Source organism: Lampetra fluviatilis, chromosome 47 (genome assembly GCF_964198595.1).
Source record: "Lampetra fluviatilis chromosome 47, kcLamFluv1.1, whole genome shotgun sequence".
Taxonomy (NCBI): domain Eukaryota; kingdom Metazoa; phylum Chordata; class Hyperoartia; order Petromyzontiformes; family Petromyzontidae; genus Lampetra; species Lampetra fluviatilis.
Window position 1 is genome coordinate 6,577,352 of NC_136321.1, and position 23,937 is coordinate 6,601,288.

Genomic DNA, 23,937 nt, shown 5'->3' on the forward strand with positions numbered 1-23,937 from the left:
ATCAATGCAGTCTGATTGGGGGAACTCCGCTTTTACCCCAGGCTCACACTGGTGTGGGTGCCATTAAAAGGTTAATTACACCTGCAGTTTTGTTCACAGATCGCAGTGCGATCTGCGAACTCGCATATGAATCTGATCGCATGGGGGAGAAGACCCATGCGATCCACTGCAGGAAAAAAGAAGGCACATGTGCCTTTTTTCTTCCGAATCTAATGCAAGTTCAGCCATACAAGCATATGGCTGAACTCGCACTGCTCAGAGATCGCAACAGTATGAACCGGGGCTTACACAACATACAACATATAACCTCATATAATTGAATAGCAATCAGAATATAAATGCACTTACTGTCATTTAAATTGGGTTTCCTACTCCTCGGCTGTCTGTCACTGACCAGCACGGGAAAACAGCAGGCAGCCCCTCCAGAGATCAGAGATCACTCTGTTATTACCCCTCTATCATTTACTCAGCACACAGGAATATCACTGGGAGTGGAGCCGAGGGGCAAGTGAGGGAGCTGAGGGAGGGAGAGCCAGTCAAGCACAGCCAGGGGAGGGCTGGCAGCCTTAGGCCTGGGGGGCAAGTCCAGTCAATTGGCCCATTGAACCATTCACCAGCGCAGCCCAATGAGTGCCCACCGCCGCAGCTCAATCATTGCCCACCGCCGCAGCTCAATCAGTGCTCACCAGCGCAGCCAAATCAGTGCTCGCCACCGCAGCCCAATCAGTGCCCACCACCGCAGCCCAATGAGTGCTCACCAGCGCAGCCCAATTAGTGCTCACCAGCGCAGCCAAATGAGTGCTCACAAGCGCAGCCCAATTAGTGACCATGGGCCGAATAAATGCCCTCGGTGGGCCGCATGTGGCCCGCGGGCCGTAGTTTGAGGACCCCTGGTTTAAATCCTCCCTTATAATCACTTCAACGTTTATTTGGCTCTTCAAAGGGTGGCATTTGTTTGTGGCGATGGTGTACGGCCAAGGCGTGGAGATTTTTATTGCGCCGTACTTTTAATATTACCAGCTGGGTGGAGTGGTGAAGCGGTTAACACACTTGCGCAACGGATTCGAGTCCCAATTTCCCAGCCACAGGAAACATCAGTGGTGATCGATATCTGAACTGGTCCTGGCTCTCCTCCCTGCCTTCGCCAACCCGGGCTGACCAGGCATGGTGAAGTATGCTCAAACAATCCAACCCCCCCCCCTCCACCGTTGGGGGAGCCTTAATCCAGCATTGGATTGATAGAGAGCTGTAAATTATTATACATTTTTATGAATTCCAACAGAAATCAATAAGCCGAGGTCTCTGTTCTGAACCCATTGCCACCTGCAGCGCTATCAACCGCTGTGGACATTTAATGAGGGGTGAATATGCTCCCTCACCCCCTGCGGTCGTGTGGGACGTTCCACGATTAATTGAAAAACATTCAGCGCCGATGTTTCAAAAGGACCTCCGCCCCTCCCTCCGCCCCCACCTACCACGCTGGTTTAATTGATGGTCACAGACCACATATTTCTCACTGCACAAGTACTTGATGGAATTCAACGTAAAGCCGTCGGGTCGATTGAATGTTCCAGCACTCGCTGACTCGCTCCTCATGCTGGCTCACGAACAGTCAGCTGCCTCTGTAACGCTCTGCTATCGCTGCCACTGCTAACCACGGTTGCTTTACCGTTCTCGTGAACTTCGCTCATCAATTGCTCCCGCCCACATTGAGGACTCGGTGTGACCGGACTAACTGTTCCGTCCCACCGAAAAACGGCGTTCAACCGTTACACACATAACGCTTATCTAATGTGCCTTTCAAGCATGCGCCTTTTGTTGTTGCCTTTCAAGCGTGTGCCGATTGTTGCTGGCCGCTTGGCATTTTGGCCTTTTGGGCTCTGTGCTAACAACAGTGGTGGGAAGAATGGCAGAAAGTTTAATGCCAACCTTTGTCACACAGACAAAAACAAACTTTACGAAATAATCATTGTCATGGTCATTCTATTCAAGGCCGCCACAGTGCGTCACTGCACGAGTGTCGGCCTTCGGAGCGAAATTTGATTCTTTCCACAATCGCTGTTTACCCTCGCAGTCATGTGACCACTATGAAGTAATAATGATAATAATTTCATTCATTTTCAGCGCTTTGAATAATTTTCAGTTCACCACTTGATAAAGTGCCTCCCTAATCCTTTGTTGGTCATGTTTTTGACCATACTTCACCAACTTGGCTGGTGTAGATTGACGGAAGTCCAGGGAGGGCCCAGGTCTTGTTTAGCTATCGCTTCCCGCTGACGATAGCCGTGACTGGGAGTCGAACTCATGTTGCTGGGTTCAGAGCGTGGTGCACGAACACACTGCGCCACCGCTTCCTTGCATTCCCCGTGAATTGTAGAGCTACTGCTGAATGAGGGCCTCCACAAGCCGCCATGTGGCTTCTTCCACCCACCCGCCCTCGCACAAAGAATCACCATGGTATTATTATTATGTAAAGGAACGGAACGCATCTGAGAGGACATCCACTGTAAAGATGGAGTGATAAATGAGCTCATGTGCAGGTGCGAGGCGGACTATTTCTTCACGGAATCATTCGATATTACAGTGGCCTTTATCCCAAGGTAGATTGACCTTGGCTGATGATGATAATAATAATACAATTTATATAACGCGCGCAATGTTGCGGACCGAAGATGCAATTCTAATAACAGTGACGATATTGCAATGTCACAGTATACGATGAATATCAAACAAAATGCTTTATCGCAACATACGTTCATTGGCCGTCACTTATTTCGTAGCTCCATTTTTACACCGTGGGCCCACACATTGCTCATCGCCAATCAACAAAAAAAAACGTGTTCCCACCGGCCCTGACTCTAGCTGAATGTCTCAATATCCAAAACACGCACCACCGCCGCTGCTGCTGCTGCTGCACCGATGTCCAGAGACAGTATGCAGAGAGAGGATTTAGTTGAGGAAGTCACCGGTGCCTTGCGCGAGCCCATGACGCGAATTAACACCTGCGCAAAACGGAATCTAACCCCGCGGGAGAGGTTCTCTCAGCTGTCGACACGCGCGGGGGGTTGTCTTTCAGCCCAGAGGGGAGACGCGGCGCCCTCGGAAACTGGTCTCAAGCTCGGAGCGCCACGCCTAATTCCATCGAGCTGAAGTGTGAAAAATGAAAATAGTTTTCTGGGCCCTTGATCGTTCCCTAAATCTAGTGTTAAAAACAATAGATGTCCTCCTTATTCAGTCAGTGCTCACCCTCCGTTTACTGCCCTGAGCCACGGGTGAGAATTCCACATTTCCAATGACTTCCCTGCAAAGTGGTAGCTATTTTATCGACCCCTCTCCCGAGAGGGATGATGGGCAGAGTCAACCCCCAACTCACAAACGTCCCAATTGTGAGTGGCCTACCATACCGCCGGGCCACCTGCCCGAGCATGCGGCCCTACAGCCTGACAATGGAACGCTGCGTCACGCTTGGCCAGGGCTTTGTTCTCCCCACCGTTCCTTCAACGTTCCCACGTACTCTCGTCCCACCTCCGTTGCCTCTTCATCTCTGGCAAGGAAGCCTCATTCGTGCCGCCGCCGCCGGAGATGAAGATCGACTCTTCGGAACGACGTTCATTTGCCACCCCATAAAAGCCGGCAGAGCTGAGCCTTGGCTGGCCGGTGTGTCGGTGCGGTGTTTTAAATCGAAGATGAATGCATTTTGATGCGGAAAAGTGGTGCATTGGTTGGAGTATAATAATAATAATCTCACTTAAAATAATAATTAAAATAACATTACCACAAATATGATATTCATTATTACTGTTTAAAGTGTAATAATAATAATTTTTATTTAAAGCTTTCGTGACTGCAGGGATTCATATTCTTGGTTCTTTTGGTAAAGTCACGTAGAAGGAAAACAATAAAATAATATAAATATAAAACAATAAAATTCTCACGACGTTTCGACTGCAACACAAGCAATCATCATCAGGTGTGAAAATCACAGCAAGAACATTTGAAAAAAGTGGTGTTTTTTTCTTAACGTTAAGAAAAAACCGTCACTTTTTTCAAATTTTGTGGCGGTTTTTTCTTAACGTTAAGAAAAAACCGTCACTTTTTTCAAATGTTCTTGCTGTGGTTTTCACACCTGATGATGATTGCTTGTGTTGCAATCGAAACGTCGTGAGAATTTTTTATTTTATTGTTTCCCTTCTACGTGACATTACCGAAAGAACCAATACTAATAATATAGAGTATACCAATAACTGGTACGCATTTAATAATGATAATAATCTCACTTAAAAATCCCGCTGATTGCGCCGCGCGAGTTTGTGCCGCCACTCGAGCTAGAGTTGGCAGCGAGAACCTCGCCCCTCTCCAGAAAATCCGACGCTCGCTCCCCTCAAAATCCAAAACATCCGGCACAAGCGGCCCCTGAAGAACCACCCCCCCCAACCCCAAGTCTCACCGTGCATTCCTGCTCATCTTCAAACAAAGGCCGCTTCATGGTCCCCTTGCGCGGGAATCGGAGCTCTCGAATGTGTCCGCGGATCCCGTCATCGCAAGTGGAGCGTCGCCGACAGCAGAGCCCTCGACTATCGCCGGGGGAGGGGAGGCTTAGCCATCAACACGGAGTCGTGGCACGGACGTCACTGCTGTGGCGAGAGCCGGATGTTCGCTACCCCACAACAACAACTGCCATTAGCCACTATGTGTGGCAGTGCCAGGCTATATGCACGTTAAGGCCACATGAAGTGTCGAACGCCCGCTGGCAGGAGGTCACGGGAAAGACCCAGGTGCCATGGGTTGACTGTTTCAGATAACTGGCCGATGCACCACCTGTGCCCCCTACTGTGCCAACTTGCTGTGTTTTAGCCGCCTGGTGTTCCGCTCCTTGCTGGGAGCGTCGCTCCTTTGCCCTCCGTTGTTGCTGGAGGGCGACTGCCTCCAACTGCCCAGTAGCGTCCTTCACGAGCCTCCTCCACAGAGGTCCATTCAGCTCCACATCCTCTTGTACCACATCACTCTATCTTTTCTCTAGCCCGTGCTGCGCCTGTTTAGTCTCCACTATCCAGCCAAACAAAAGCTGTTTAGGCATGCGGTTGCTGGGCATGCGGGCTACATGCCCCCCCCCCCCCTTTACCGGAGAGGTGAAACGGTAAAACAAAGGAACCGTTTTGTACGAGCGATGCATTCCGTTTCATTCTCACATACCTCCTCCTCCTTTGCCGCTGTACAAACCGAGGTGCCAAGTGAATTTTATTTTCCACTGTCTCCTAACATGAAACGCGCACTGATTCAGTCCGGAGACACCATGTGGATGACGTGGCGGGTGCCGTGTCGTCGCAGTGTTTGCCGACTGTCGGGACACGCAATGATGGGTTGGGATGCGTGTGGATGATGCGGTGATGCTGTGTCCTTGCCGTGTGCTGACAGAGGTCACACGCGATGAACCCATCACAAGTCCCGAACCAGATTCAGATGTCCTGAGAGGCCCAGCTTAATGCGGTTTGGTTTTGGCTCGGCATGGCAAATAAACAGCTGAACCCTGGCTGCCATATATTGCACCTGCAGCGGCGCGCTGTCGTTTGATATGCTGGGAGCACTTAGCTAATGGTCCCAATAGCACCTTCTGCTGTCTAAGCAAACACAACTCTGTTAGACGATGATATCATATGGCCAGCAGACAGCGACTATTAGAGATTCAGTTCTGAGTGATTTGGCAAATTCTCGCCCACCCACCGCTTTGCAGTTTATATTTGCGGAAGTGCGACGTTGTACGATTCGAGTATTCGTAGCCGCAGCCGCACAAATCAGAGAGACTATTATTTTCTATGGGAGGTTTGTTTGAATCAATGAACTGATCGATTTATTGTCTGAAACGTATTACAATGCGATGTGCCCCACGACGTCCGCACGCTCGCGGGAAATTGATACGCAACGTGTCGCGCGATAAAAATGTGGTCGTTTGTCAAAGTGTGTTTGTTTTCTCTTTCTCGTTGGCGTGTCCGTTTAAAAAACAAAATTTCTCTCCGTCTTCTTGTTCACCATCAGACCACGCTGGACGGTCAGATCGACCAATCAGAAGAGGTGGAGAGCGACCCGAATCTCGCTCCGAAAGCGTACATCCCAAGTGAGTGTCTGACTCCGGGGGGGCGCGCGTTGACCATGAATCAAACTCACCTGTCACGCGCAGGTAAACGTTTCCCGCGTCTTGCTGAATCGCACCGCGCACGGTCCATGGCTTCGGCATATATCCCGCCCCGGGGTGGCGCGGGGGGATTGGGGTGCAGGGCCATAGCCCCGCAGATTTGCAAACATTCCCTCCGCTGCCATGTGTGGCGGACTAATGATGGATTTACTTTGACGTGTGCGAGGAACACACTCGATGATTCATGGGATTGCGTCGTTCGTGCGCGTGGTGCGAGAGGCGCTGTGGATTTATCTCGCGGGGTGTGGAGAAGCTCGCGGTCGCCGAGGTTGTTGTGTGAGACTCGTCCGGGGAGGGAGGGAAGGGGGTTCGCGTCCAGGTCGAGTGATCGACGGTCCCATCGTGACCTTGCGCGTAATGAGACCGGGGGCATTGCGTCTCTGGCTCTGCAATAAAATATGCAAGAAAGGTTTAGACGGAGAGCGAAATAAATTATTGTAATATATTTACACGTGAAACAAAACACATTGGCTGATGAGCATGTCAGAAAATCTATACGTTTATTTTAATCTATATTCATAACATGGATACATACAACCGTAAGTTATTTAGCAGTTCATGAGATAAAACATCTCAACTCATAACGTGATTAATAATATGAAATAACTTTGCAGATATCTTGTGAATTTGATGTGATGTTCGATCGAGAACTCGGAGGCAATGTATACCTTTTTTGTATTCATCTTGATAAACACCATGAATATGCAAGAATCATTATTTATAACCTTTTGTTATTCCACTGCTGGATGAAGGCCAACCCGCACCATGCTGCATCGTGTGGTTATTTTCACCACAGTTCAACCCCCGAGCTGGTGTGGGTTTAGGAGCAGGAGAGGGGGGGGGGAGATGCCCAGGACCGGTTCGGTTATCGCTCCCCACTGATATTAACCTTGGCCAATACATCGCGTTCAGATTACCGGATTCGCATCACAGCGCGCTAACCACCCCTCCAGCCTTTTGAATGTGTAAAGTGTCTGAATACGACTCTATCACGGTGCCTCCGTACAAAAGCGTGGGGAATGGGAGGGGGGGAGAGATGACCAAGCAACGGTGGGAGGGAATTACGAACAGCAGGCCTCACCGGGTTGTCACATGTGTAATGTGCCTGCGTGTGTTGCGGCTACAGTTTTGGAGGAAATGCCCTCTGGCAAGCAATGCTCAAGCGCGCGTGTTCTCTTTTCTTTTTTCCACCAAGCCCGAAGTGAGGGCCGCAGAAGCGGCATCGCCGTGCGCGTCAAAGCTGGCAGCCGGACGGCTGTCACGTGCAACGTTCCGTGTGTAACTTGCGCAACAATCTAGCCGAGGTCCCGCGGGCGAGCGAAATTCCGTCGTGAAAAATAGCTTTCACGGAGCGCCTGCCCACTCCCCCGCGGTCCCCTTTTTTGCTACCTCGCAAAAAAGCAAATCCCAGCTGCTTTGCCAGCGTGCGCACGTAAGAGGGTTTAAGTCGCACGTTTCACACCGGCGCCGTTGTTCTCTTATCTCCGGAAAAATTGCCAGTGCCAAGGCCGGACAGATACATGTTTGGTATCGGGGTAGCAGTGGATGTGAGGACACGCATTATTCTTGAGTTTAAAGAGGAACGGGGGTTGGAGTTGGGGGAGGCATGGTGGCATAGCGGATTAGCGCATTGCAACATGAAGCCTGCCAGCTGATAAACTTAGTGATGGCTGCTAAGCCAATAAAGGGTCCTTTCAACTGTGTAAGGGCAAATGTGTGTTTAATCATTCCAATAAAATAACTTTCATTTATTTGTACATTCAATGCTGGATGAAGTCCTCGCCGTGCCGTGCCGGTCGTGGGTGGTCTTTGACCATACTTCCCCGCCCTAGCAAAGCGGGGGGGGGGGATGCTTGGCGTTTACTGTACTATATGGGCCTGGCAATCCTGTGGTTGATTGCCGGCCACGAACGACGTCGTAGTGAGTGGTGTGTGAATCGGGGCCTTAATCACGTCCCCCTTCATTAACGCGCCCTGACCAGCACAGCAAAGTATGGTCAAACGGCCCTCAAAAACTGTCCAGCAGTTGCATTGAGAAATTGTCAACGTCAAGTAGAAGAAGTCGTATGCATCTAACTACAACTGCTACGCCTGCAACGTCTCATGCAATGGGCAGTGAGGGGAGCGGCAGGTTTACCACGCTTTGAATTCTGCAATCCCTGGTACTGAAACCTCCAGATTAGGAAGTTAATGAACGGAAAAATCGCAATGTTCTTGCTTTTAAACTTTCCTCCATGGGGTTCCGTCTATATTTCAAGCACTTCAACCCACTTGCCGAGTGCAATTGAACACTTCACGAGAAGCTAAAACTTCTGAAGCGAGACACTCGCCTATCCCCGACGGCAACCTGATCGTGTGAGTCGGCAACGTGGCACCGATTCCGCACGTGCTCACGACCTACAGAGTTGTCTCAAATTACCGGTCATACCCTTTCGCACAACCGAGCCGTGCCGGACCAGGCCAGTGTGGCTCGGCTTGTTTTTTCCCCACTGCAAAAGCTCCGAGCCAGGACGTCGCGCACAATGACTGCGTCATTAGCCCCTGGCACCTGCCTGGCTCCGAGCCAGGTTCGAGACGCCTTGTGAGAGGCCAACGTTAGCGTGGTTTGGTCACAGCTCGGCATGGAAAATAGCCAGTGGAAAACTACCCCATACCGAGCCGGCTTGGAAATGCCATTGGGAAAGGGATGATGCTTTCCAAGTGCCACTTTCGTTTTCATAATTTGATTTGTCGGCACACGCCTCTGGCTGGCGAGCGGTTTGATTTTAAATTTCGATTTAAAGCTTTCGTGACTGCAGGGATTCATTTCTTGGTTCTTTCGGTAAAGTCACGTAGAATGGAAATAATAAAATAATAAAAATAAAACATAATAAAATAATTTTCACGACGTTTCGGCCACAACGCAAGCAGCCGTCCTCAGGTGAAGAACAGGTCTGTCGAGAAGACAGAGCATTGTTGGGTGGAGACTCTGTCTTCTCGACAGACCTGTTCTTCACCTGAGGACGGCTGCTTGCGTTGTGTCCGAAACGTCGTGAGAATTATTTTATTAGTTTTCATTTTTATTATTTTATTATTTCCATTCTACGTGACTTTACCGAAAGAACCAAGAAGGTTTGATTTTACTTGGCTGTCCGCTCCACCACGTTGCGCAAACATCTCCACCCAACAATGCTCGCCGGGCACGCCCGTCGCGTTGCGTTCAATTAACTACAAAGTCCCGCTACTGTGTCGTCCTTTGCGGCACGCTTAACTCGTGGTGTTTCCAGTCTGCGGTGGGTCAATGCAAGTTGGGCAGCTCTACGGCCATCACTGTAAAGGTCTGAGCACCGTGGCGGCTCTAGTCATAGGATAATCAAGCACGTGGCTTCGAGAGCCCCCCCCCCCCCCCCAGAAGCTCAAGGGGCCCTGGTTTCACAGAAAATTTGGGCTGCATCAAATATCAGCGAAAATTCTAAATCCTCATGAACGCAGCTATCTCCTGGCCAGAGCTAACATCAGCGGTGAATGATGCCTGAACCAGTTGTGGGCTTCTCATGAATTCTGTACTCGACATTCTGGTGAAGTATGGTCAAGCAAACCCCCCCCCCCCCAAGATCGATATGGCATGCCTTTATCAAGGAATATATTTACAAAGGACTGAACAAGATTACTATTTCTGTGTAGGTTTTCGCACTTGTGCTGAACAGCTTTCCCAGCTGTAGTTCTTTCATGTTGTGCCTTGGTGCAACATGAAAACACATTGGGGGAACTATGTTATGACCATCATTATTATGATTGCGGTCAGATCCCTGAATATTTCTTTACTTGCCAATGTGGAAACTTAGCACAGTCTGTGTGCCCCAGCCTGGGCAGTGCCTTGTGTAAATCCTGTTTGTGTGCGTGTGTGTGTCCGATCCGCGTGTCCACTGCAATGCAGGCTCCTTGCAGGGCTCCTGGGAATGTTCCCTCGCCACCAACAAGGTCCCCTACTACATCAAGTAAGTCACCACACGTCGAGCATACACCAACAACAGCAGTTGCACGACAGTGCTCTGTCCATTCGTATGTCCGTATATTAATGAGGGGCACGATAACTCCCCGTGAAGTTGATCCGGTATCAATTAAACTTTACTGTAAAGTTGTGTCGCTGTTAGGGAGTTGCCCTATAGAAAACTGGCCACGTTCATCAGAGGATGATCCACGCCCTTCCCGGCAGAGCTGCTATCCGAGCTCCATGGAGTAATCGCGGCCTACAGTCGAGATAGTTTCTGCACGAGCGGCGCAACCGCTACAGGGATCGTTATTGTCGCAAATCGAACACTTCCCAGGACGAACGCATGCTGAGGAGTCTCACAGAATCCACGCACACAAGCCTCAAATTTGTTTTTCTTTCCTCCTCCTCGTTGTTGTGAATGCACCCGGTGGGGCGGTGACACAGTCTCGAGCGGTCGCGCGGTTCGAGCCCTTGCGGCCGCCCTGGTAAATACTCCGCAGCGGACGTTGAAGATCCCGTGACGATATTCGGAAAAAGAGTCGGACGCGTGCGCCGGCATCGCGGGTCCAAATTCATTACCCGAAGAAGAGTCTAGAGACCCCAGGGGGGGGGAGGCTTCCCCGGCAAAATAAATGCAAGAACAAAAAAAAACGAGCGCTGCACGGCAAATCAACCGCGGCAAATGCTCGGTGCATTTTCTTGGGGTTGCCCTGAACGGGCAAAAACAATCGTTCCCTTTGTGCGCGGCCTTTGCAGTCGACGTTCGCGTGGAAGTGCCCTCTCTCTCAGTGGCGCCATTGTTGCGCGACACAGAGGCAAGCGCCATGGTGGGACGCGAGTGGCCGCGCGCGCGTGTGTTCTGTGTCGAGAAACTGCGGCCTCGCCGCACGCGACCGGGGTGGAGGGGGCTGGGGGGATGAGAGCACCGTGACCTCCAAAACCTCCCCCTCCCCCCTTTGACGCATTACAACGAAGGTTTGTCCAAATGTAAAGAATTACCAGTAAATCGCTCGATTTTGGAAAGCGCGAAGCAAATCGTCAGCCCCTTGCTGCGAAAAACGTAGCGGAAGCCTCGTGAAAAAGTGCCTGGAGAACTAGGGGGGGGACGGGGGGGGGAGAGGCTTTCCTGGGTAAATAAATGTGAGAAGAACTAGTGCAACACGAGCTAAGGTTCTAAAGCGTTCATGCCTTAAAAATCCTTCTGATTCTGACCCCCCCCCCCCGCCGCTCCCCTCCCCCCCCCCACATACGATGTAACTGGTATTGACTAAACATCCCAATGCTGAAAAACGACTGACAAAGTGACTCACTTGAGGTTTACGCACACACACACACAGCAGCAACATCACCCCTTGCGTAGACCACTTGGCAGGACCCTCCTGCAATTGATTATTCCACAACTCGACTCCACGACGCTTTCCTGGATTAAAAACAAACAAACCGTGAGCAGACATAATCGAGCATCGTCCACCCTTAAAATTGTGCTTGGATAATGGAGAGATAATACTGGTAGGAGCCTCCTGGTTACACCAGCCCACATGGGATTATTGTGTCCGTCCGTCATGCATAAAAAAATGGGAGGGGTGGGGCTGGGTGGGGAGGGGAGGGTGGGGAGGGGCTGGATAGGGAGGGGCTGGGTGGGGAGGGTGAGGGTGGGGAGGGGATGGGTAGGGAGGGGCTGGGTGGGGAGGTGGGGGGTGGGAGGGGTGGGGCTGGGTGGGGAGGGGCTGGTCACCCCGTGGTGCCCTTAAACGTTTAACCTACTCACGCCGGCTTGTGCCCGCCCTCACAGTCGGCCATATTTGCGGAATACACCACGCCGCCGTTGACCCTGGCCATTGACCGAGCAACCCAACGTTCCTACCAGCTCCCTCCGCAGGAATGTGTTTGTCAGCGAGTTGCCTTGCAATGACTGGAAAAGGAGAAGCACTGGACTTCAAATATCAAGTCGCTCTTCACGCATCCGCAGTTCCAAATGCGCACGGTGATGAATCTCACAAGGAGCGCCCATTCGCTTAGTTTTTTTATTTCTGTACAATTTTTTTTCCTTAATATTTTTCTTTGGAAAACGGCGATGTTTTTTTAGTAATGTTTTTATTTTATTACATGTAGGAGCCCCGGGTACAGAGCACGGATACCACGATGTGGGGGGGGGGGGGTGAGAGGGGGCTACAGAAACTCCGCGGACATAATTCCGAAACGCTGTGCGTCTGAGTTGAGAGCCAGGAGGGAGGAGAGATTGGGGGGCTCGCTGCTGCCACACCCCACCGAGCGGTGGTGGGGGGGGCGCGACCGGGGTGTTTGTACTTTTTAAAAATCCTTTATATTAAGTTCACTTGCTTGCTTGCTTGCGCGCTTACGACCGTGCAAATCTTTCGGTCGTTTTTTAACCCACTTCCCGTGATCCATTCGAGCTGACATTTTGCACACAGACTCGTTGTGCGTGACAATTTATTTTTGTGAAAAATAGTTTCCAAAATTTTACACTTTTTAGGAAAAAAATAATTATATTTAATTACCAATTGCTTAATGGTGGCAGGCAATCATCTGACCCATAGGTGGCAGCCATCTCAAGCCAGAGGACGAGAGGACTCTAGCCGCCACGCATATAAAAGATTTATAGTGAAAAACTTTGTGTTTACGGGTTAATTTTTTTTGTATATGGGTAAGCGGAAGGTGAGGGAATAACTTAAGAAAGAAAGTGGTGGGAGCGGGATGGGGGTTGAAGGGCGGGAGGATGGGGTACCATTGGCGATGTTTACCAAGTAAGTTCTTTGCCTTCTTTAGAACTGCATTTTTGTGTTTAGTTTGGCGTCCTTATTGTCGATTTGGTTAAATATGCAATGTTTGTTCGCCAAACCGCCGTGTGACGGTAGCCGAAGCGAGATGCGAAGACGCGCTGCCGCAACCTACAGAGCCACCTCCGATGAGCGCGGTTGGCTACGTACGGTGCAAAAGAAGTTCAACATACATACGTGCACGCACGCATACAGTTCCAACCCACAAATGTGCGCAGGTTTGAGCCCGTGATTTTTAACGAGCACCCAGCACCCCACCCCCACCACAGCGTTCCCATACGGGCCCCTTGTAGCCCCCCCTCCCCCCCCGCATAATTGGAATGTCACCCCTGTGTTGTTTTAAGGTCATCTCTGTTAGACGTACACCCTTTCCTTTTCATTAGAATGTCGGCTTCCCTGGATCACGTGATCCCTCCGTAGACACACTCGCTGTGGTGGTGGTGGTGGAGGGGGCGAACTGCTTGCAGAGAACGATGCGGCCAACGTCGCAAGCCAAACAATCCCCTTCCAAAAGACTTGAACAGCCACCGCTGTGCTGCGGAACGCATATAGCTTGGGCTGGTTTTTAAAAATGGGGAGGAAAGGAAGAGATTCGCTACCGCACAGCGAGGGGATTTGAGACGAAGGCTGCCGTTGGGATATACGCTGAACGTAAAAGTGAAAAGGTTGCAGGCCCTGTAATTGGCTTGGTCTCGCCACTTGGCAGAAGAGGCCTCCGCTGAGAGGGAGCTTTAGAAGGGCTCCCTCTCGATGACATTGGGCCCTCCCTCACTGATTCTCGATTTGAAGCTTTCGTGACTGCAAGGATTCATACTCGTAGGCTTTTTCGGTTAAGTCACGTAGGTAAAAAATAAAAATAAAATTTATGAAAGTAATAATATAAATAAAATAATAAATCACGACGTTTCGGAGGCAACACAAGTCTCCGTTATCAGGTGGGACCATCACAGCTAAAATTACTGCATCAAGTGAGAAAAAATTCCAAAAGACCAGCCCTTAAATACAAGTTAAGGGGGGAGGGGCTTATCTGAATGTGGTAACCAGGGAATGACACGTGGGGGTGGTGGGCGGGGCTACAAGAGAAATTGGTCAACGTCGTCATGTGCAACAGAACAATCGGTGTACCTCGACCTAAACCCCTCACTGGCCAGACTTTCTGGAAGGGTCAGAGGAGTTGCACTTGTTAAACACTTTCCTGCACCACGCACGATGCGCCGATCAACTAACCGCCGGTGTTATCCACCTGTACTGGGCATCTGTGAAGAAAGAGCTTCATAGCTCATCGGATTCATCCAGTATATTAAAAATATTCTGATGATGATACTGCTGAGTGGACAGGGATGGAGGGATTTACGAAACTAGCCCCATTGTTTCAACTGCCGGAGAAAGATCGAACCGATGACCTCTGGATGGAAAGTCCTGTGTGCTAACCATGACACTGTGGCAACATTTAACATGACGGGTGAAAATAACATTTTTAAATCATGTCAAGAAAGTTACCTGGAGCAAATACATTTAAAAAAAAGATGACAACAAATAACATTTGCCACTTTTCCCATCCCTTGTGGCCAGATGTCACTGGTTTAATATCATTTTCTTCCATGAAACATTGGTGGGGGAAGTCGTGGGTTATGCCCACACGTGTGCTCATCGTGTAAAAGCAGACGAAATAGCCTGCAGAGTTCGCTTAAGCGGGACACTCTGCCGTCAGTTACATCAGCAATATTTGTACAGTCCCCTCCTCCATTGCATTTCCTTGAACTTCTCCGCCGTGGAAACTGTCATCTCAAAAAAACACAAACGAACGACCCTGTCGCTCGAGCTTGTAACGGCGTATGGCGCTCATGTTGAGCGTTGCCAATTTGCAGATGAACGGTTAACGGAGGCTGGTAACCGTGCCTCGACTTGCACCCGGCTCCCCCCTTCCATACAGACGCGCGTGGCAGAGCGGAACGGGCAGACTGGCTGTCTGGGAAGTCTACCGCGTGGCGATTCCATTGCTCAGTAAATAGTTTGTGGTTTCGGTTTAGAATCCTTTCATATTAATGCATTGCAAACACACGGCTGCCTCTTGCTCAATTGCTAACTGAAAAAAAACTAAATCCCATACTTTGCCTGCACGGCATTTGAAACCGAATCGTCCAAATTTCTTCAATTTCCCTCCCCGCCCACCGTCTCTGTCCACTGCAGCTGGTCTGTGATCGGCAGTCCGTGCGTGATGGGGGCAAAGTGTGGGTGCTCCCACCGCTTGCGAGAAACATAGCCAGCGTGGATAGAGCATAACACGGTACCATCTTTCTAGAGGCGCTCCTTCACAGCTTCCTCTCACACAGGGGGCTACACACCTGCGTCTCCGGAGCCGCGTGCGGTGGCTCTTTGTAAGGACTGGTGACTCGTTCTTTGTCAAGGACCAGCGTCTCTCGCCGTTCACCACTCAGTGCATTGCGCCTCTTGAAATGTTGAGTTTTTCTTTGACCCAATTGTAAAACAACAACAAAAAGTCTTGTTATTTTTGGTTGCCGGCTCGAGCTGAAGGGCCCTATCTGCCGGCGGTGCGACGCGAGCAAGCAATTGCAGGGCTGCGCCTTTGCCAGGTTAACCATTCGTACAACTTCTAAGAGGGCCTAATGAAGCTGCAGGGCCCACGAGTACACAGTGCCTTGCGCTGGTGCATGCAACTTATCGGGAAAACGTGTTTTTACCTCTTCCATTAGATAAGGCGATTTGCCTTGCAGTTTTCAAAGGTTGTAAAAAAAACATGTTTCGTCTCCCGTTATCGCGATGTCTGGCCGCGTGCCTGTCACTTGCAGCGTGGCGGAGTGAGTGTCTCGCTGCCTTCATATCCGCCTGCCCGCCGTACCTTTCTTCATTATTGACAACTTGCAGCTCAGCACACGGCAGATGCCTGCGCAGCGCGACTCACGACCTCCTCTTGATACCAAGATCCAGGACGGTCATGTCTATGCGCCGCTTCTCGGTGGCAGCCCCAACAGTCTGGAACGCTATCATCCCTCTGCACATTCGCAGCATCACCTCAATCGCCTCCTTCAAGAGACACTTAAAAACTCACCTCTACAATCATGCTTTCGAGCGACTCTGAGCTTGGCTCCGCGCCTCTGAGTTGCGGCCACTACGTCTGCAAATTTGCGCGCGTTACAAATTGAACTATTATTACTATTATTACGAAGCCGAGTGCCGACCGCGCAAAAAGTGCGCAGGGGGAGGGTGGCGGGGGGCGTCGTTTAAAACACGGCCGCTCTTTATACTGCAGGGGCCGGCCAGGTATGCGGCCGTGTGCCTCAGGTGCAGTCTGTGACTTGTCCTTGGGCCCCCGTTCCACCCTCAATCTAAATTCTCAAGAATGTTTCTTTGCTAACGTGAGGCTAGGTGTGGAATGCCTGTGTTAACACACACACACACACGCGTGTGTGTGTGTGTCTGTGAGTAATCGTCTGTGTGTGTGTGTGTCTGCTAACAGCACTTGCCCCTACAGTCTGTTAAGGCTATATGGGGGATCTTTGGTTCTTTGGTGTGTGCATGGGGTACTGTGTCACAACGGCAAGTCGCGCTGCGTTGCCAAGAGATATCTGAACCGGTTCTGGACCTCCTCTAGGTCGACTCGGCCTCAAATGAGTAACCTGGTGCGGTGTGCAAACATCGCCACTGGGGAGACAAAGGCGGCCGGGCGCGGTACTGGCTACCCACCCCCTCGTGTACCGTGCCGGCCTTCATCGGTGCTACTCGCTAACAGCACTTGCCCCTACCGTTTGTTAAGGCTATACGGGGAATCTTTGTCATTGTATGTGCGTGTGTGTGCATAGACAACTGCGGCACAATGGTTTGCGCACTGCGTTGCCCAGAGATTTCTGAACCGGTTGTGGACCTCCCCTAGGTCGACTCAGCCTTTAATGAGTAACCGATGTGATGCGTTGTTATCGGCAATGGGGGAGACACGGGAGGCTGGGCACGTTGCTAGGCATACCACGTACTGATAGCGCCGTGCCCAGCCTTCACAGGTGGTTGCTAGCAGCATACGCCCCAACAGTCGAATTATATTATATATCAGCAAACATTGTCTGTGGGGGGGGGGGGAGTAGCGGATCATCCTAATCACCAGGCTTTGATTTCTGGGCATGAATAACATCGGTGACCAGCCGTGTGTGCATCTGAACGTTCCTTTGAAACTTCGCTCAGTCAACTCGGTCAATTCGGCTTTAAATGAGTACTTGGCGCTCAGTGTACGCACCAGTGCTGGGGAGACAAAGGCGGTCAGGGTGGTGGTGGTGCTATAACCATTCTCCCTCGTACGCCAAGCAGCACTCGCCCCAAACTGTCTGTTAAACACTCTTCAAGCAGTGCCGGATTATCGTAGTAGAAAAAAGTAGCTACAAATGCTACGGGCCCCGCACTTTCAAGGGCCTCGCGTTAAATACTTTCAAGCTATCAATTCCGGTTCAGTGATTCTGCACTTGCTCTATTACTATAGTACTATAATGCCTTTATGAACGATTGGGTGTTTAAGGTTAGCGATTTGTCGTATTATCTGGCTGTATAGCAAATGAAAAAATACAATTACTTTACTATGCAAGTAAAAAATTTGTGTCTTAATATTTGCGTGTTTTTTATTTATTTAGGGCCCCTTTATAGCATATGCTACAGGCCCCGCACTAGCTTAGTCCGGTACTTCCTTCAGGGCAACTTTGTCTGGACAGCTTAGGGGGGTGGGGCGGGCAATCGGTGGACTCAAACTTGTCTCGGTCAATGCAGACCGGTGGTGGTTTTCTTAAGTCACGCATCTTGTCAAGGGGGAGGGGGGTGTTGGAAACTGAATCGTCTGTAGCTAAACTATGTTCACGCCATATACCACACACCCGGTGTGTATGTGTGTGTGTGCTCGCTTCATGGGCAGACATGCTGCTTCATTCATTCACTCACAACTATCCTTGAGGCAGAAATTGCCTTGAGGCTCTCTCTGTGACCGAGCTGTATTGTATGTACAGAGCAGAAGCTGGCTGTAAGAACACCTTGTATAACGAGTGTTCTGATATAAGCAACACTTGCTTACATTACACCCGTGGCGAAGGGAAGGCGAAGTTTAACTTGTGATACAAGAAACGCTCGCCTTGTGATACGGTGGCAAGATGTTCACTAGCTCGCCTGGTATACAGGAGGTCGTGGGTTCGATCTCGACCCTTGACACCTGCTGTATATTTGGAGTTTGCGTGTTCTCTCCCCGTGGTCGCGTGAATTTTTCACCGAGTCTCTGGTTTTTCCCCTCTTAAACATTTAGAATCGACACGTGCTTTGGAGTATTTGGCTGCGATAAATGTCCACGTGATTCGCCAATTCGTTGAGCCCAGTGGAGCTACGGAGCTTCGCTGGGCCTTACCTGGTAAAATAAATAATAGTTTAGCTTAAATAGTAAAAAAATAGTTTTCGTTTAAGAGGTATGCTAATAGCCAGCTTCCACTGTGTGTGTATAGTAAGTAGGGCGTGTGATTATACCTAGACGTCTGCTGCCTTATAATTCGAGTCTCTAAATGTATTTTGTTTCGTAACCGGAACCCGAATTTATGCGGGGAGACTTTTCCCCCAACCAACCCACCCCCATAGACCGTCCAAGTGCATTCCTACGCCGTGCCCTTTTTTCCTCTCTCTCTCTCCACCGATCATTGCCATGATGAACATTATTATCGTTCGAGAGAGAGAGGTGGTGGTGGCGCGGTGTGTAATCGTCGAGCGGGTCGGCCGTGGCTGTCGCTCGCTCGCTCCGTCGTTTGCCGTTAAAAGACCTTTCACAGTGGCAGTGTGGGGGCGGGCTTATCTTATCTCGCCCGCGGGGATCACTCCCCTCGTTTGGGGGGGTGGTGGTGTTGGGTCTGACCGAGCCCTATCTAGATCGTAGCACATTCCCGTGGCGACGGTAGTAGGTTTCTCTTTGTCTCTCTCGCTCGCTCGTCTGTTGTCCCCCTGCAATGTGGGTCATCTCGGATTTCAGTTCTAGACCAGGTCTGGGTCTCCTGGCCGCCCCGGGGAGGGGGGGGGCGCGATTCTTCGCTGAGTGTCGATTCTTGGCCACACCGCTGCCTCCCTCCCTCCCTGCCCACTCGGCAGGCTCGGAGCGACGTGCAGGCGGGGGGAGAGAGCGCCTTGCCACGCTCGGCGCCCCGAATTGCGTCGACCTTTTTGACTCCGTTACAGGGGCCTCTTCGGCCTCCGTAATCTACTGCTGGATGAGCAACCACCACCTCATGACGTGTGGGGGGGGCGGGGGGTCATGGGGATGACTTGACCCTACTTCGCCGCGTTGGTCAATTGTGTGGGTCGGTGAAGGCGGGGAGCGTGAACGCGGTGGTGTAGAATCAGGGCATAGAATCGCAGTCCAAAAATGTACATTTTTCTCCACTGCCTTCAAATGTCTTCTTGGTTCTTTCGGTAAAGTCACGTAGAAGGGAAATAATAAAAATTAAACATAATAAAATACAATTCTCACGACGTTTTGGCCACAACGCAAGCAGCCGTCCTCAGGTGAAGAACAGGGCTGTAGGAAAGACAGCCCTGGATTCATCTTCTTGCGTTGTGACCGAAACGTCGTGAGAATTTTTATTTTATTCTGTTTTATTTTTATTATTTTATTATTTCCCTTCTACGTGACTTTACCGAAAGAAGCAAGAAGACGAATCCCTGCTGTCACGAAAGCTTTAAATCGAAAAATGTATTCACGGTTGTGCGTCGGAGCTCTCCGATGCGTTCTCGGGTCGTGCCGCACGCTGTGTTCGGCACCGCGTCCGACGTTTCGCTCCACATGCTGGGGGGATGTTCAGCTCCCGAAGAAGAAGAAGCTGCCAGCACGTGGCGTGAAATGGTTGAGATGGGGTTGAAACTGCAGAGCACATTGGAGAGGTTTTGGAGCGCTTGATGGGCCTAAAGAATTGCAGGTTTTCCGCCTTCAGTGTTGGCGAAGAGTTCTTCCCTCTGTGCTGACTGTGGGTGGTACTTGTGCTCCATACCTCCGTGCGTCTAGCTGTGTGCTCTCCGTGGAATTCATGGTAACTTTCAAAAGTATTTCATTTCGAACAGTGGTATAAGGTGTGAGGGGATGGGGGGGGGGCTATGGCGGGGATCGCCCTTCCCCCAATCCCCCAACCCCCTCCTCCTTGACACCCCTAAAATATTTTGTTGATATTTACAATATCATTTTTATTTTAATATTTTTATTGATGTGGGGCTTTAAGTTAACAGCTTGATATTTTGGATTGCTCCCCACCACCCCCCCCCCCCCCATGGAAAGTTACTAGATCCGCCTCTGATTTCAAAAGCCTTTTGTAAATTTGTTGTATGTGTCATATCTGCCCCATATATGTTCAGTTGAAAGTTGTTCAACCCCGTCATGTGTGTGGCATATCTCTGGGGGAGGGGGTGATCCAATTTTTCTTCGCCATGAAAGCCAAAACAATCATTTGAACAGGCCAAACATCCCAATGCAGTATCCGCCTTAACAAAAAATAAGTCTTGAGACCCTACAAAAGGCTTTCCTTGAACAAATTTCAAATTTCTACAATTTATAGCTGTATAGCTGAAGATGAGGGAACGGCAACTTGACTCAGAAGCTCGGCTGCCATCCTTTTGTTACAGACCCCCCCCCCCCCCGGCCGTGTGGCTCAGTTTGTATTTCTCGTGCGGACGATGTCATCCGCATGCAAAGTTAAACCTTGTGAAAGCGTGGCATTAAGTAGAGCACCGTGGGAATAATTCTGCCGGAAAATTACCCCGCTATCTTTACCGTTCCAGCATTCGAAATCACGTTACGCGTGTCTTAATAAGGTTACTTTGATGTGCTTTCTGCGGAAAGGTGTTGGACAAAGCCACTTTCCCTAAGTGCGGTTATTTAAAAGTGCCTTAATTTTAGTGAGTTTTTTTGATAACGGTGGAGAGGGAGGAAAGGGGGTGTTGGAAGGCTTTCGGGGTTTATTGGATGCCGTAATTTGAAACGACAGGGGAATTTAATTCACTGCAGCCGTCTGTTTTGTTATTTCATTCCAGGAGAAATCTCATTTAGCCAACATCCAAGGCAAATTTAGAAGCCCTCTGAGTGTTCACTTGCTGCCCGCGCAAGCCTCCAAACTGATAAGCAAACGTTCGCATTAAATAATGACATTAATAAATAATCATCATTGAATAAAGGAATAAGTTCGATGTCACAGCCACTCTGAGAAAAAGGGACTGGCCCTGTACGTACGTTGAATTTCTCTCACACCGTTCGTAGCCAAACCGCGCTAATCGTAGGCACCTTGCCACGGTGCAATGGTCAGCGCGCTGGTCCCGCAATTCAGAGGTCACCAGTTCGATTCGATCTGGCGCGATAGTTGGAGCAACGGCGCAAGTTTCTCGCATCCCTCCAACTACTGTTCGCGTACCTCCGATTAGCACGGTTGGTTACGTATGGTGCGAAAGAAGTCCAAGGTACATACGTGTACAGCAGTGGCATTATGATTGTTGCCGTACATCAACAAAAGCCAAACAAATAAGAAGACCCGGTGGTGCAAATGGTTACGCCACAGTTTTTCGATGGGCAGATCCACACGCGTTGGAGTAAACTGTCGGGTATTCCCACATTTTTTTTCCCCACCCAAGATGTCTGGCCAGCATGTAAGAGAAGGCCAAATGTATACATGCGCATGTACGTATGTTGAACTTGTTCCGCATGGTGCGTAGCCAACCACGTTTACCGGAGGTCCAGGAAATACGCTCGGAAGTACGCGTGTCTAGCGGAGGCTTTTCTCGCCAGCAACGGCGTGAGCGAGCGGTTGCAGGGCTGCGCCTTTAACTTAAAAGTAAACCATTGGCCCGTGAAGGAAAAGCTCAGCGCTTCGATGGCTCTTGCAATTTATAAGTGCCCGGGCTTGTCTCAGTTGAGGCAAGCACAATGTTGAAACGGGCGCGCGCGTGCGAAACGGACACCCAGGGAACTGGGAACCCTGGCGCTCGCCGGAGCCGCAACCACTGAACGCAAGGCACGCGTGTTCCCGTTTGTTAATGAGCCTGTTTATTGATTTAATTAATTTACTCGCAGGCAGCGGGCGGACGGAGACTGATGGCTGGCTGACACGGAAACCCGTATCGACGGGCCAGGCTCAGACAATAGACAAACATCCGGCTCTGGCTATTACAGATCGGCGGGTTGATTGCGCGGAGAGGGCTTTTAATGGGTGCAGTTCACCAACGTGAGTTTCGGCAATTGCATTGGGAATAAAATGGAAGGATTGGGGGGGTGGGTGGGGGGCGGAGAGGGGAGGGGGTTGCACTTTGAGGCGGAACCATGAAAAGATGAAGCTCGGGCTTGGAAGGCGGGCAAACTTTGACAAAATGTAAATTCAATAAATGTGTGGGAAGAGTTATGGGCAAATGCCACTTTGCGGCACGTAAATCAGGCTTTCATTCGGTGACTTGCTTTCATTTTATTTAATGATGAATGAATGCTTTGTGTGGCCGTTCCTTTGTTATTAATAATAACTTGGAACGTTTGATATTCACGCCATTCTCATAGCGCGAGGCTAACGCACTCCGTTTCACAGATGCAGTTTCACAGTCGGGAGGCGGTCGATGTTGCAAAGCGTGAACCGAATTGATAAATGTTTGTAGGTAATCTTTTCTAATTTGGAAAATTCGGACCGCGACGCCGGCACACAATGCCCCCCCCACTCCCTTCAAATCGCACCACGGGATCTTTGAACGTCCGCTGTGCCGCAGGCGGCGTGTGATAGCGGCAATAAACAGGGCGGCCTACTGGATCAGAACCGTGAAACACCTCCGCAACGAGCGACGAGAACGCGCCTGCCGCTCGGACAGGTCACCGCCCCACGTGGTGGACGGGTCTCTGCCTTCGAGTGCTCTGCCTCATTATCCACCAGGAGCTGTGCCCATGATCCTGTGTCCAGTGTGAATGAGCATGGCGAGACGTGCGGGAAGTATGTGCGTGCGAATGTGTTGAGCTTCTTCCGGCCCGTACGTAGCCCAACTGTGCTCATCGGAGGTGTGGGGCAAGGACAACACACTAAATACAAAGAGCATTTCTACAGAAATGAGTTTTCAATCTAGATTTAAAAGTGCATCGGTCCATTGGCTTCCTAATCTCGGATGGAATGAAACCATTGGCGAGCTACAGATGGAGACACGAGTGCACACGCCAGGATGAATGTACAGATTGTAATTAAAAGCAATTCTTGGTGGAAAAGCATGTTCTGTCCCTCGCCTGGCACACAGGAGATCGTGGGTTTGATCCCGACCCATGATGCCCGTTGTATATTTGGAGTTTGGGTGTTCCCCTTCCCCTGTGGTCACGTGGGATTGTCCCTGCGCTTTTAGAAATACGCGTTAAGATGATTTGGCTGCCACTATAAATTCCTACGTATGAGCTAATAAGCCACTTGTGATGAGCTATCATGTGAAGAAGAGTTAACAGCTCCGTAAGCTTTACCAGCTTAATAAAATGGTAAATAGTAAAAGCGCGTATGTATGTCTAGCTTCGTTTGCACAGTATGTGGCCAACCGTGCTAAAAGAGTAACGTATATGGATCATATGTTTTTAGTGATTTAGTGATGGAATGGTTGTACGGTGATTAACCCCCACCGCACTACGGACCCGAGTCATCTGAGTTGGATTCCGAGCTACGGCTAACATCAAGTGTCAAATAATATCTGAACTGGTCCTGCCCCCCCCCACCCCCCGCCATGTTCAAAACCCCACACTGACCGGCGTGGTGAAGTATGGGTAAAAAAAACATGACCGACATAACATTGGAATTCTTCATCCATTGATGGATTGAGAATGGAAATGTTTGTTATGATTATCTTTGTTACATTCATAAGCAATGACAAAGGATAGCGGCTTAACATACTCATGCAGTCGGTACGATACTCGACAGACGAACAATGAGTACAAACTCACAGCGGCCCTTGGCAAAAATCCCTGCACA

The 23,937-nt window shown here is 50.1% G+C and overlaps 1 protein-coding gene across 1 annotated transcript in view; it reads left to right on the forward strand.

Annotated features, from left to right (window-relative positions):
* The window catches only part of LOC144947799 (dystrophin-like), a 330,156-nt gene that overhangs the window by 242,682 nt on the left and 63,537 nt on the right, over positions 1-23,937 (forward strand). Inside the window, exons 38-40 of the mRNA XM_078877152.1 lie at positions 6,034-6,112; positions 10,107-10,167; positions 22,712-22,898. Coding sequence (XP_078733278.1) covers positions 6,034-6,112; positions 10,107-10,167; positions 22,712-22,898 — 327 coding nt within the window. The remainder of the gene's footprint in view (positions 1-6,033; positions 6,113-10,106; positions 10,168-22,711; positions 22,899-23,937) is intronic.